Here is a 14,485-nt window from a genome sequence, read left to right as displayed (position 1 = left end):
ATCGGATTGTAAATAAGTTATTGTGTCATAAATGAGTTAATCGAGTTTAGGTAATAAATACGAATATGACCCAATTAATAATTGAGTTAGATGAATTGATATGTTTATGACCCAAAATTAATTAGAATATGACCCAATTAATAATTGAGTTAGATGAATTGATATGTTTATGACCCAAAATTAATTAGTCTAAATCTAAACCATTTAAAAGCTGGATATATGCCCAAATATGGTTGGTAACATTTAGAGAAATATACATTAAAATGAGAAACTTTGGAGGGGTATATATGCCCAAGAAATAAACTTTTAAATTGCAAAGTAATGCATCTACATAGAAATTTATATTATTTTCTTTTTCTTTACTTATTGTGGTTGTAAAAGTTAGATGAGAATGTGGTCCTCATACATTAATGGCAAAATCCCCACTACCTAAGATGTAAAGTTCAATGAAAAGTGAGCAGGGAGTGCAACTTTTCTCATATCTCTATTTCTATTCAAAGCCAACTTTATCAAATTTAAAGCAACTCCAAATCAAGGTCCAGAAATCTTTTCCTTATGCACACAAAATTGTTGATCTCTATTCAACAACCACATTTGTTGCTACTATGGGCATATACAATTTAATCTCCATCTATAGCTTGGGTAGATCACCAAGGCTGACTGCATGATACACTTTAATGTACAGAAAAATTATTGCATGTAATGATGTAAAACATTTTTATATACTTCTATAATTATTGGTGATTTAACTGCTTCCTTCAAATTCATGTGAAAAGAAGATTTCTTCAGTTGGCATCAGTTTACTATCCACCCATTCCACATCCTTCTATTTTTCTTTTCTTCTTGAAGGGGCACTGATGATCATGAAATGAAAGACTCCTTTGAACTTCGCATGATTCAGAATAAAGCATTCTAGGCCATAGCAGACTCCAATTATTAAAGGTTACTAATGATTCTCAGGAATCACTCCAACTATCTTCATCATCATCATCACTTGCGACAGCCTGTTAGAAAATATAGATACAGTAAGCAGGAAAAATACCAGGAGCAGAAAAGAGAGTAAAAAAAAGGGACAAAAAGGACTCAGGAGTTGTTTCTCAATTTAACAAGCAGCACACCTGACGGATCGCATTAGCTCTCTCCAAGATGGCTACCACCTTTAAGTTTGTCGAAGGACGACCCATGACGTTTGGTCTCCTTACAAGAACTGGCTTCAGGTTAAAGGACTGACACAGTAAATAGTAATTCATAGGTCAGATTTAATATGCACCATCCAACAATTTACTTATATTTTGGAAAAGAAAAGCTGACCTTGTTCCTTATTTGTTCTAACATTGAATTCCTGTTATCAGCCATTGACTTGTTCGAAGGCTGAACCATCTTTGATACCTTTCTCAACTGCAAATCATCCAGAAGTTTTACGTTAGACATGATGCAGCTCTTACAATGGCTGATGTAAAATGTGGAATGTGCGTACCATGCTTCTATCACGAGATATAACTTCAAACAGGGGGTATTTAGGAGGTTTTGGAATCGGAGGAATCTTATTTATCGGTTTCTCTGTTTCCAACATTGGTGCACTGTTATCTTCTAGAGTGGATGAAGACTCTTTTCGTGAGGATATAGAATCATGCTTAGAACTTTTATGTTCTTTGCTAGGTAATGTCATCGACAATTTTGGGAGTTGTACACCCCCAACACTAGGACCATCAGCGCTGAATTTATGCTTTTCACCTTCCAAAGTTGATATCTGGACTGGAGTTGCAGACGGCCTGATCTGTTTATTCCCAGTTAGAAAATCATCAAGAGATTGCTCTTTCTCCAAACTTGGTTGTATCTGGTTAAGTTTGGAAATAGCTTCCTCAAAACCTAGTGTAAGATGTGAAGAATTTAAAGCTCTCCAACTTTCATCATATGATAGTTCAAGGTTTGAAGTGCTTTGGTGTCCTACTTCTGAAAAAGGATTTGGTGGCTGCATGCTTACATCCCCATATGCTTCATACCCATATAAACTGTTGCTATCATCTGTGGATGATACTAGAAATGGGTTCATAATTGTTGCTTCCATTTGTAAGATATCATGATAATGACTTTCATCATAGATATGTGCTTGTCCGTTCAAGTTGTGGGTCATTTCTTTCTCCAAACTTGAGCTTACATAACCAGGCATCTTGCTTTCAGCTTGTACTGAAAGTGCATACTGTTTTTCTGACTCAATCTCCTGTACCTGTAAATCTTGTAAGGGATTCTTCTCAATAGTGGCAAATGCTGTAAATGGATTTGGTGGAGCAAGGCCCAGGGGTCGAGCAGTTTTTCCAGAAGAAAAAGGTCCTACCTGAAGCTTTAGAAGTCTCCACTCAGCTGGAGGAAGTGGGGGGAGTGGTGGTATTACTTCAGTATCTTCAGACACAGCAGTAATACCTTGAGATTGAGCGTTGAAGTTTGGTTCACTAGAAAATGGTCCAAATGACTGCTGACTATTCTCAAAGATGATTCCAGCAGGCCTTGAAAAGAACGGTATTGGCATTTTTCTAGACTTGGAAGCCAATCTACTGTTAAAAATTTCACCACAATATTTAGGTGGCACAGAAGATTCGTTTTGGCGATCCTGCTCAAATTTAGTTTCATTTGATGGAGGTACAACTACATGGTCGATTTCCCTATTGCTGACAGTAGCATGCGAGTCTGGTCCTGCACAAAGTGCGGCATAACTTTCCGCTGAATTATATCCAATTTGCACCAGCTGCTCATGCACGGCTTTGTCCAATGAAGGTACTCTCAACTCCTTATTTCCACTATTGTTGACGACGAAATGCAAATCTCTTCCTGGTTCTTTTTCTAATTCTTTGCTTACAATGTCCCCAGGGTTACAATGAATATGCATATTTTCACAAGATGAAACATTTTCAACTTGCCAGTCAGAAGGTTCAAGATGCTTACTATCTTCCATGGCAATCTTGCCAGGAGTCTGCAGGGAAGATTTTGAATCAAAAGAATTATGACTTTGCAATATATCTAATGGAAACTGCTCGCCAACAGGGTCATCATAGTTATGAAGACCACTTTTCTGTTCAGAAGAAGGAGCTTTGCTAAACTGGAAAGAATGGTTAACATGCTGACCAGTTTTCTGAAAATATAATACATTAGCAGCATCTCCTCCTTGCACTTCTATAGAATCTCCAAAGGGATCTGAATCCTTTATAGGAAAAAATATAGTTGGAGGTGTGATCTCTTGTGAACTCTGATGAGAAGAATTTAGAAAAGATTTGTTGCCATCATTATTTTCAATGTATGATGTATCCACAGGGATGCTTCTGCCAATGTTGGGATGACCATCTGCTTCTTCCAGCTGAAGTGCAATTATGTGAGAAGTGTCATCAAGTGATTGAGTTTCAGAAGGCTTAGATGAACTTAGAGTGCCTGGCTCAGAATTTGAAAGTGCAACAGCTGAAACCTCTTGCACCTTTTCTGGACTCGACATGTATTTAGTATTTCTCTCATTCAATAAAGTAGTACTCTTTGGGTTACATTCAACAGTGTGCAGAAAATCTGTTGCTCCATGACAAGCACTTTGTTTTTGCAATTGAACATTTAAGATAGATGCATATGGAGAACAGATTGTATGAGAATCATTATTTTCTACAGCTTCACTAATAACACCCACAGTTACTGTACTGTCAAAAGGAGTCCCAATCTGTAGATCATCCTCTAGAATGTTGGATATACTTGCATAATCATTGTTCCCAATCTGCAGATCATCTTCCAGAATGTTGGATATATTTGCATAGCCATTGCTGGCGTGCATGGACCCCTTTGTCAGCTCTTGTTGTTGGTTATTGGATTTAGAAGGTTGAAACTCCACTTTATGTTCCAGGTCATTAGATTTGCTTTCAGAAAATTTGTAACCAATTTTAATGCCCACTTCTGATTTAAGAGTTGCTAAATTATCAAGTGGTGCAACACTATTATCAATCTGTCCAGTTACCCTTTCAGGCTGAACAATAAAACCAGCTTCCATCTCCTGCTCAGTAGGATTCTTTTTTCCCTCTCTCACATAATTAGCACAAACTTCAGGTATTTGAAGGCTGTCTCCTACATATTCTATACCTTGTTCAACAACTTGAGAGTGCTGATCATCATGTTTCATCTGTAGAAGCATTTTCGCCATATGTTGTAATGAACCAGATAAGGAATCAGAGGATTTGGTAAGTTCTTGAGACACTTTGTTACCATTTCCTTCAGAAGGAATAACTGAGTTCTTGGACTTGCATATTGACTCATTATCCACACAGCTCTCATTTTTGTGGAGAATTTTAACCGGAGAATCTGATACATTGTCTAAATCTATAGATTCCTGAGCTCTACCGACACTCCCATTAGATCTTAAATTAATGAGAGTATCTGTTTCTACTTCTGACTCCATAGTGGTGAGAGCATCTACATAGTTGTCCGGTTCAGTAGGAGGATCATCAGATATATAGCCACTGGTACTGCCTACTGTTCCACTTCCACAATCAGGCAAATGGTCCATTTGATACACCCTAGAGGTTGAAGGAGTGGACAGTACTTCACTAGAAGGAGAGTCAGCTGAACTGTCTTCAGTTTTGTCTTCATCCTCGGAAAAGATACTATTGTGATCTATCATGGACAAAGTTGAATAGCTTGGTACTTCAACAGAAGTACCGGAAAGTATGGCTGAGAAGTCTTTACTCTTTTCTTTCAGCTTCACCACTTCATTAGTCGGTGAACATGCTGTATTATTCTTGACAGAAACTTGGATTGGCTTGTGGTTCATGTTTAGTGCAGCATCAACTACAAGATCTCTAATATTAGTATCAGATTCATGGGAATCGGCAGATTCCATTGTGACATTGGAGTGGTTTGTTGATAGATCTCTATGCTCTAGAGAATCCATCTCAAGAAGATGCTCCATACATTTCCTGAAACTCTCTGTTTCTAATTGATTCACCTTTCTGTGTTTCAATTTTGCACGCCTTACAGAAATCTCTTCTGAAAATTGATCAGAAAACTCATTCTGCAATCTGTTTGTAGAAACCATAAAGTTGGTCTGAGAAAAGAAAAAAGAAAAAAGAAAGGACAAGGAAACATAATCTCTGAAACCAAATTAAGAAAAGAATAATTACTTGGGGATGAAGTTAGACAGCGTCAGAGACTTGGAGATCTCAGCATTGATTGAATTTGGTCCCGTATTCTGATAGATAGGAAAGGAACGATATACTCAATACGCAAAAACAAATTCAGTTGGTTTCTAGTTTCTAAAATTCTCTAGTATCTTAAGCTTTTTAAATCAATTCTTACAGGTAACTAAATGTTTCAATCATGGAAAAAGAACAGATGGTGATATAGGATAGTTTAAACTTTTTGTGATGAAATTATCTGTCATCTAAAATCATATTAATAGCTACGAAACCATCTAAAGATATATACTCAATATTGCAAAAAGAGAATAGCAACATGAAGCAGCATTATTTCAGTGCAACATCACAGAGTGTGAACTTTATGTCAAAAGTAAACATCGTGTTTACCATAACTCTGCGCACTCTCCTTTCTCTGTGAGTGTCTTCTTGCAACATGCCTGAGGAGGCTAAGTTCGTCTTGAAGAAAGATGGATCAGAGAATCTTTTCAAACATGCTCCAGCACCAGCTATATCAAACCTAAAGGAATAAAGGAAGATTTACTGATGTAATATACTCTCTTGAAATTTGAAAAGGAAAACTATTTCATACTTGTCTAGCATAAATAATTGTGGAGGCTCATGACATTCTTTATAAGATTCCATAATAAATCGAGGCATGTCTCCTCTAGTTATCAGATTCTGGTCCAATTTGAGATTAGGATGCCAGTCGATACCTGCAAATTACAAAATAACATTACAATCAGAAAACTAGGGTCCCTTAAGGATGAATCAGGAGAATTCTTTTTGCCTCCACAAGAATATGGAAAAGTTCCATTTATGTTGCTCCAACATGTGACATACTGGAGATGATTCCTAGAAGATAACATGCTACAATGTAATTGAATCCAAGGAAACTAGATATTATGTGCTATGGAGTGGATATAGAAGCATAACTAACATCTCGGTTACTTTGTATAGATGATATGCTCATGCTAAGCTGTTCAGAACATACTGTTCATCATTAGCCATTTCTCGTAATGCTATTGAGTGCTCCGTTACATCTATTTATAGAGAACTACTGTATCAAAAGCATCTGAAATTGACATTTATGGCCACCTTCCTAGTGTCACTCTCTCGAGAGCAGAGCTCTTATATTAGTATAGAGAAGCTTAACATTTTTGAAGAGAGAATCTTTCAGACACGACTTACCCATGTTACAAGAAAGCTTTGAATATTTTTTCTGAAGGAATCCCTTATCAAGTGATGGAAACTCTGCCTCTAGTTGTTGGACGCGGACAATTAGCCCATGTCCCCTTGCAGCAGCACCAATTACTTCTTCATGCAAACCATGAAATATCTCCGCAGCAAACCTATAGAGTCAAATAAATGTGCCAAAATTTCAATGCCTTATAAGCACCATGCTGCGTTTAGATTCAACTACAGAATACACACATACCAAACACTTTATCCACAAACTTTTTAAAAGGAAAACAATATGATGAAAAGAGGAATTGGTGGATAGAATGAAATGGCAAGTCTTGTTAAAACGAGATCTTCTGGGTAGAAGGAAAATTGTATGATGAAACCTAAATATTTGAGTTTCCAATTTACCAAATAGGCCTTCCGTACCTTCTAGAGCACCACAAAGGAATGAATATTCTTTAGCATTACAGATCTGCCTAGAAGTTGGATCTCAGATACAGTCTTATTTATCTAAACTGAAGGATAGTCTCGATTTCCATCCGTCACTACCGCATAGAAAGTAACCAAATTGTCAAGCCATCACGACAAGAATTTAAGAGTTTTCCTGTTTCTAAAGCATTGGGGATCATCTTAGGAATCTAATAGTGATCTTTACATAATCTAAAAATCTAGCAGTGCCTTTAAATTTTCTAAGATGTAATGCCTATGATGCATCAAAAGTGCATTTTAGCATAAAGATATCACAATCTATATGCACCTTTTCTCCTCCAGAGTACTGAAGTCATCGACCATACAATGAACTAGATGGATTATATTTTTCTCATATTAATAAGCTGTCCGAATTGAACAACCAATCCATCGAATCATCTCAATCCAAAACCAACATCTCGTGTTCATTGGTAATCTAACGACATAGATGCATGAAAATTTTGGCCAAAAAATTTTGTCATCCATCTAAGAAACCATTAACTCAATGCATTCCAAATAAAGAGAGTACCCACCAAAATTCCAACAAAGAATCCAACTTTTAAGAGGAAAACAGGGATACAGAACAAAATAACAAAATCCAAGTCGAAAAATAGAGCAAAGGAGAGAAAAGAAGGCGAAGACGACATACTCTGCGAGATCTCCAAGCTGCCTGAGAAGCCCCACGAGCCCGGCCATGGCGACTCCTTCGAGAATAGCTTCTGGGTCATCTTGGTCTCCAGCTTCGCTTAGCTCCGGCTTCCCCAATTCGTACTCGTTCTTTATCTTGTATCTAATCATGGGCATCTCTTAAAATTCTCGAAACCAAAGCAAACCAACTTGATAAAAATGGCAGCCTGATCCTTCTACTTGGTTTCTGCTACATTTCCGCCATTAGAGCACTGCAAGGAGAAAGAAAAGGTGCCTCCTTTCTGTCTTCTCTCGTAATTCTTCTACGTGCGTTCTGGGAATTCTAGTCTTTGGAAGTGGGTCCCACTCGTTAATCGATTAAATTAAGTTTAAAAGGTGTGCATATTAAGTTGCTAATGACTCATTACGATCATCTTATAATCTTGTGAACCGTTGTAGCAGTTATAATAACTGCCAAAACCCAGCTTTGCTTGACAATGGCAGATGTTATAGAAGTTCTGAAGGAGGGAAATTTTTCCATCGTATTAAGAGTTTTAACCTTAAATTCTTGTTCTGCTGCATAAGATTTTACGGAAGAGTGGACATGAACTTGATTCGTCTATTCAAGCTAGTATGATGAATTTTTGCTTCTGCCACAGATGCTTGTTCAAAAGTAAAATAATTAATTGGAAGCTCTTTAAGAGATCAATGAGAATTATTCCATGCATAAAACTCCTTAGGAACACCTTCAGTATAATACTTGGTAGTAACTAACATTTGGCTAAAAAGCTACCAACCCAGAAGTTGAAATCTTTGGTTAGAAACAAACCACTACATGCCAAATCATGCCAATCATGTTCTCTGCCCTTAAGAATTACACATGAGATTTGTTCATCCAATCAAGGGTCTCATCATGCGCATTTCATATTACAAATAGTTGCTTCTAATCCACAAAAAAGAATAAAGAAGAACCTGCTGTTCCACCACCCAAGGTCAAGGGACCCTTTAAAACTACTAAAATACTCACCAAACAAGACCAAGATACCAAACTCTAGCAATCATGGTAGCCACTACTTAGGCCTTGTTCCTCTTATTTTTATTATTATTATTATTATTATTTCTCCCTTAGTGGGGAGGAAAGCATTATATCTCTTTGCCTTCAAGCTAGAGTTACAATGTGTTCTTATTATCCTATCCATCAGTAAGGAAAAAAGCAGGCAATAACCCCACTATTTCTAGTCTGTTAAAAGAAAGAAGAATGCTAAGACAAAAGAGAAAAGGGCATTGGAATATTCATTTAGTTCAATAGAAGGGCATTTTAGAAGCAATAAAACATTTTAATCAAGGCTAAGTATCCAAGTATGAGATAGAAAGAAGGTACACTGTTAAGAGAGTACTGGTACAAAATCTGACTGCTTCCGTACATCAATTTCTCGGTCCAACACATGGTTTTGCATTTCGACCAGTAAGATAGTCTCAACAAGAAGGAGATCATCACTTCTTTGCGTAGGTTATAGCCATTGGGTTCTGCGGGGTGATCTTGAAGGCCTGAAGAGCCTGCATGGCAACAGAGGCCTGCATGTCGTCTCCAAACTCCACAAATGCAATTCCTGGTTTTGCTTCAATCATCCGAACTTCTCTGAAACCAGGGTACTGTTGGAAAAGGATCTGTAGCATCATACTTGTCGTCTCATGAGGCAAGTTTTGGATAAAAAGAATGTTGTTTGGAGCAGCAGCAGGCTCCTGTGAACTTGTCTTTCCTTGGCGAGAGGCTTGAGAAGCCTATAAAAGATAAATAGTAAATACAAATAAACTTCAACTTGCCAGCACATGAGAAAAGTGTACATTAAACTATCAAGATATAAAACTGAAGATCTCAAATCTAAGCTGGTTCCCAAAGGACTATATTTCTTGTACGAACAACAAATCGAGAGCAAACTGCAACCAATAAGTTGCACCAACACCAGTAACTGACTTTCAAGCGCTAATTAAATAGGAATTTGACAAACTCAGGGAGCATCGTTAGCATCTCCCAACATCAACTCAAAGATTCTACTCTTTCATTTGAACCAATTTAAGCAGGAATCTTTTAAATCTTAATAGCTGATGAAAATTTTGAGCAACCTTAATATCTAGTTGGGAATTGATCATATTTCTTGTTGATGTTTCATCAGATATAATCATATAATGTAATTATGTAAAAGAAGGTAACAGGAACCACCACATCTATAATAAAGTTTCTATAAAGAAGGGAAAGAAGAGCAATTTGTTTTATATAAATTTTGGTCAGCGGACTAAATTAAGGACCAATGAATCCAAGAAAGAGAGCCTCAATTGGTGTATAGATCATTGCAGTTTGCAACTTGCAAGGAGAATTTGAAACGAATCTCCTTATAGCTTTTTCTTTCTTTTCTTCACCTAATTGTAGGAGCCAGCATAAGTCTCATCTAATAATTTATGATTTTGGGTTTCAAAGTTTCAAGCTTTAGATTTATAATATAATGTAGACGTAGTATTTTCATGACAGGCCAGGTCCAGGTGGCATGAGTGAATTGCTAAAACCCACTTTGTTTGGCATTAGCCAAAGGAATCTTAATTTTGCCCAGTTGGTGATGCAGAGAACGACATGCCAAGATTAAGACATGGCAGAACAGCCAGTTGCAACACGTCTAGAGACAGAATACATCTGTCAAATGAAAATAAAATATAAAGCATCCACCCATTAAATTCAAATCAACTTCTTTGACCTATTAAAATGTCTTGAGCCCATAAACAATGGGGAGTTTTAGAATATAAAAGATGAAGACTATGCTTATCCAACAGCTTAAGTTTTTAGCTTAATTATTTAGAGTAAGTAGTGAGTTAACAGGCTCAAAGTGGCAAAAGGAGCCAAGTGAAAATGACTCGCCAGCAAGAAGGGTTATGGGCAGAAGCAGTGGCAACCAGAGGTGAAAGAAGAGTTGTAGCTCAGTAACAAGGAGAAATTTGTATAAAACAACGGATTACAACTCAATAAAACAAGAAGTTTGCACAATTGTGGACATGCCTAAAGGTGCAAATCAAGGCATTTTACAGAAAATGTAGGTCTGTGAAGCATCTCACAGTACACCACAGCCCCATTCATATGATATTTCTTTGATTAATCAACTATTGGTATAAGCTAAAAAGACTCTTCAATATCCTAATTTTTCTGTTCTTATATCTTACGTAAATTTTCAAAGCATAAGTACATATTAAAATGTCTTGAGCTATTCAAATGTCTTCTTTGACCTATTAAATTCAACTATTGGTATAAGCTAAAAAGACTCTTCTATATTCTAATTTTGCTGTTCTTATATCTTAAGTGAATTTTCAAAGCATAAGTACATAAAACTATCATCTACTTGTCATGGCCTATTAATCAACAAAACAGCTAACACTCTAGATGTTGTCATAGCAAAATAAACCAGATCTGCACATCGAAGTGAAAATGTCATGCACATATTAACATATCAAGCATCTCCAAATACTTTTGTATAATTGAGCACTACTTTAACAAATCTATCTTGATGCAAGTGTGTGTGCAAAGAAAGGAAAAAAAAAGAAGAAGATATCCTTTCCATCTTAGCCACAGAACACACAACCATTCATTGGAAGAATTTCCTTCCAACCGAGTATGGCATGTGTGTTAAATATGGCCACTGAACTTCCTATGTCACTGATAAAGACAAATGCTGGAAATAAAAAAGAATTTACTTACCAGTGTACCATATTCCCCTAATCTCATAGAAAAAGAGTTGAGATGCAAGCAGACCTTATTAAGGTTGCAGATAAGTAAAAGGAAAGGCTAGCTTAAAGAGAGATGTAACAGTAACTTACAGAAAAGCCTCCATTATTCTGAGCACTTGGGCCATTCGAAGCAGAACCAGCTTGCTGTGCCTCTTCAGCTCGTTTTTTCCTCTCAGCAGCTACAATCAAGATACGAAAATAGGAGGAAAAGAAACAAGTCAATGGAAGTCATTTTAAAAAAGAATTACGAATAGGTTGTCCTTTTCTCAGTAATATCTAGAAACAAGTTTTAAAAAAAAAATCAAATATTTGGAGTCCCTTTCATGATAATGTGATAGATAAGACTGAAACTAATTGAAAACTAAGGCTGAAATTCATTGATCAATGCTAACACATGCAAGATTTTTTTATTTCAGTAATTGTTTCGGATCCCACTATTGTCCAATATTCTGACCTTTATATCAAAATCTTAGCAACCCCTATTCCCAATCGAACAATATTTCTTCTTGTTATTATCTCAGTATCTGGCTTAAAAATACCCAATAGAGTTTTATACTAGCATATTTGAGCAAGCATGACAAACAACAATCCTTCCAGCCTCTAAATTCCATGAAAAAAGCTAGGCAATATCTGACCCATGTACTGCACCCAGAAACCATCTTAGCATAGTCCAAGAATGCAATTAAAGCAGATAAGATATACATAAGTCACCTTTTTCTTCTTTCTTCTTCTTCTTTTCTTCTGGGGCATATGTTCCATCAGCCTTTGCAACACAATCTGACTTTGTTTTGGCATATTGTATTCTCTGCACCAAATAAGTAGTTCAAAAAGAAGCAACCAGGTAAATAACAAAAGGCACCAAGTCCACTATTAAGTAATTACCTCATTACAACATTTTATGCATAAAAGTGATGGACATAATTACTACATAAATGAAAGACTCAGTACTACTAGCATATTTATTGTAGGGCCATAATCTAATCTCGAAATTAACACCAAAGAAGGAGATGAGTAAACTATAAAATAGCTTTTCTCTACATGGCTGAAGGGTATGAGCTTAACTTGAAACAAAAATATCAATATGCATTCTCTTAAATTGCAATGACTTACCATCGGCTTATCATAAAATGGGAAGTTCTGCATTTGGCGAACTGCATTACTTGCAGCTGTAATCTCACTAAATACTATCCAAGCCTGACCTCGAAGTTTGGTTGTTTTTAGGGCCACCACATCCAATATCCTTCCATATTGAGAGAACAAAGCATAAAGAGAACGTTTCAATTCTGCAGAAAATTTAGAGAATAATGTTAACCAAAGTGCTCTCAGTACCGTCCTATCAAAACTTCAGGATGTATCTCAAAAAATTAAATATCAAGAGAAAGTGCAATAGAATTTTGCATGCTATATGCAAGCAATACAAAATGTACAAGGTATAGTTCTGACTAATGCGATACAATGATCCAGAACTAAATAAAAACAGAACAACACAAGGAAACTGCAACTAGAATATATCAACTAACAGTATTTAACAATAAGAAACTGAATATTATGTTGCTCCTCTGAACTGTTTTTTTTTTTTTTTTTAACTTCCCATTGGTTACACTAATTTTAGGTCCTATACAATATATTCTTATGACATTGGATGCACAAAATTACCGTAAGTTGGTTGTACGATATGTATGTCAGAGTCTCAGACATCAAAGGTTATTTACCTGACGAGGTCCAGCGGCACAACAGAAAATGCATAACTTTGCCAAGAAGATAAAATAAAGAAGGAATTTCCTTATCCTAATAGGATTATATTCAATTTTGTTGAAAAAGCATCAGCTAAATAGTCTCCCCTACTCCTACTTACTTAGAAAGCCACACTGAAGTTCCTTGCTGACATGTCATATTCAGCAGCGGGTCTAATATTCAATGTAAATACATTCAGATCCTACATGTAATTCAGGTTGGGACATTCAAGACAAAGGTTCAGAGGTTTCAAATATGCCCCAATTTGTTTAGCATGGAAGATGCTCACAAACTATTCAATCAAATACCAGTTCAACTAGGAGGTGCCAAGGTTCTATAATTCATTCCACACACACACAGGAAGAAAATATTGGATACAGCACAATGGTCACCAGCTTCTTATCAGCTCAACAGTCATACCACAAGAATCTCCAATGTTTCTCTCTCTTCACAAACACGAATCCTAGTCTTCTTTTTTCATATTGCTATCTTCATTCTTATTACGCCATTTCATACTATAAGCAAGGACTAAGAAACCCTAAGCAAGAAGTAGGATACGAAAAGGAAACACGCCCATCTGCATAATCCACTCAACAAGAAGATAAGCAACAAAAAGTACTTGCAACCCCTAAACTGAGAGGAGTAAGAGATGGCGAGCATGAGCACTGGTAGCATCCATACGCATAATCCACTCGATACAAAGAGAAGAGCTCAAAATTACTCGCAAACAACTGAAGCAAATAAATAATGGAACAGAAACCCTAGTTCTCGGTAGAAAGCTACAACTTTCTTTTGCTAAGATCAAAAGAAAAAGGAGAGAGCAAACATTACCTTCCTTCTTGACCTTTTCATTGATATTCTTTATATAAATCGTCTGATTCGGAGGAATATCGCCGGAAAGCATCGCCACCGCCGCGCGCGAGAGAGAGAGAGAGACAGAGAGACAGAGACGGGCGGGTTTAGAGAAAGAGAGCCCTCACTCTTGCTCGCTTCAGCGGAGCTAAAGTTGAGAGTATGGTGCGAGTCATGTACACCTATCACTCCGTGTACGGCCGCACATGAAAACGGACGGCCCAGATTTGCTAGTTCTTCTTTTTTCTTTTTCTTTTTTAAAGAGAAACTAAATCATTCAAGATCCACTTATATCCCTTTGCACAAAGAATTCTTAGATTTTAGTAAGGCCACATTTATTATATATATATATATAAAGTTTATACGAAAAATGCATACAAAAACTTAGTCATGCTATTTTAAAAACTTAAGAGAATTTTAGTGCAAATACTTATATATATCTAATATGATCATAATAGTTGTAAGACCGTCAAACTAGCTTATTGCTTATGAACAATTTATGTTCGATTCAAAATCTTATTTGATATCGATCACTTAGTTATATAAATAAGTAGAACACGAGTTTAGATTTGGACACGAAGTATCTATGATTTGAACCGGAGCAAAGGCTTATGTTAGTCATGTTTAACTTAATGTAAAGGTTGATAATTGTTTACTAGTTAATAAGTACTTAGTCATTAAATTGAGATTTAATG

General features: G+C 36.4%; 2 protein-coding genes across 2 annotated transcripts; both read right to left on the bottom strand.

Annotated features, from left to right (window-relative positions):
- Positions 1-548: 548 nt before the first annotated feature.
- On the bottom strand, positions 549-7,731 carry LOC140776185 (uncharacterized). The gene is made up of 9 exons (XM_073119804.1): positions 7,459-7,731; positions 6,348-6,508; positions 5,749-5,872; positions 5,547-5,676; positions 5,145-5,212; positions 1,478-5,042; positions 1,312-1,398; positions 1,119-1,226; positions 549-1,004 (listed from the first exon to the last, which is right to left on the bottom strand). The coding sequence occupies exons 1-9, from the start codon at positions 7,611-7,613 to the stop codon at positions 957-959; spliced, it is 4,446 nt and encodes a 1,481-aa protein (XP_072975905.1). The 5' UTR covers positions 7,614-7,731; the 3' UTR covers positions 549-956.
- A 974-nt stretch (positions 7,732-8,705) lies between these two features.
- LOC140775330 (U2 small nuclear ribonucleoprotein B'') lies at positions 8,706-13,928 on the bottom strand. Its single transcript, XM_073118561.1, has 5 exons — positions 13,770-13,928; positions 12,315-12,487; positions 11,916-12,009; positions 11,295-11,383; positions 8,706-9,218 (listed from the first exon to the last, which is right to left on the bottom strand). Exons 1-5 carry the CDS (start codon positions 13,840-13,842, stop codon positions 8,931-8,933), a joined length of 717 nt encoding a protein of 238 aa, XP_072974662.1. The 5' UTR covers positions 13,843-13,928; the 3' UTR covers positions 8,706-8,930.
- Between the last annotated feature and the right edge of the window lie 557 nt (positions 13,929-14,485).

This window comes from Typha angustifolia, chromosome 14 (genome assembly GCF_048772165.1).
Source record: "Typha angustifolia cultivar Huaian chromosome 14, ASM4877216v1, whole genome shotgun sequence".
NCBI lineage: Eukaryota > Viridiplantae > Streptophyta > Magnoliopsida > Poales > Typhaceae > Typha > Typha angustifolia.
The sequence above is the reverse complement of the archived record's forward strand: the minus strand, read 5'-3'. Positions and strand labels throughout refer to the sequence as shown.

Coding starts and splice junctions, on each gene's coding strand:
- LOC140776185 (XM_073119804.1), bottom strand. CDS start 7,613: ATGCCCATGATTAGATACAAGATAAAGAACGAGTACGAATTGGGGAAG. Junction 6,509..7,458: donor CAGCTTGGAGATCTCGCAGA/GTATGTCGTCTT, acceptor TTGACTCTATAG/GTTTGCTGCGGAGATATTTC. Junction 1,227..1,311: donor TAGAACAAATAAGGAACAAG/GTCAGCTTTTCT, acceptor TTACTGTGTCAG/TCCTTTAACCTGAAGCCAGT.
- LOC140775330 (XM_073118561.1), bottom strand. CDS start 13,842: ATGCTTTCCGGCGATATTCCTCCGAATCAGACGATTTATATAAAGAAT. Junction 12,488..13,769: donor TGAAAAGGTCAAGAAGGAAG/GTAATGTTTGCT, acceptor AATTTTCTGCAG/AATTGAAACGTTCTCTTTAT. Junction 9,219..11,294: donor AGAATAATGGAGGCTTTTCT/GTAAGTTACTGT, acceptor TATCTTTTATAG/GCTTCTCAAGCCTCTCGCCA.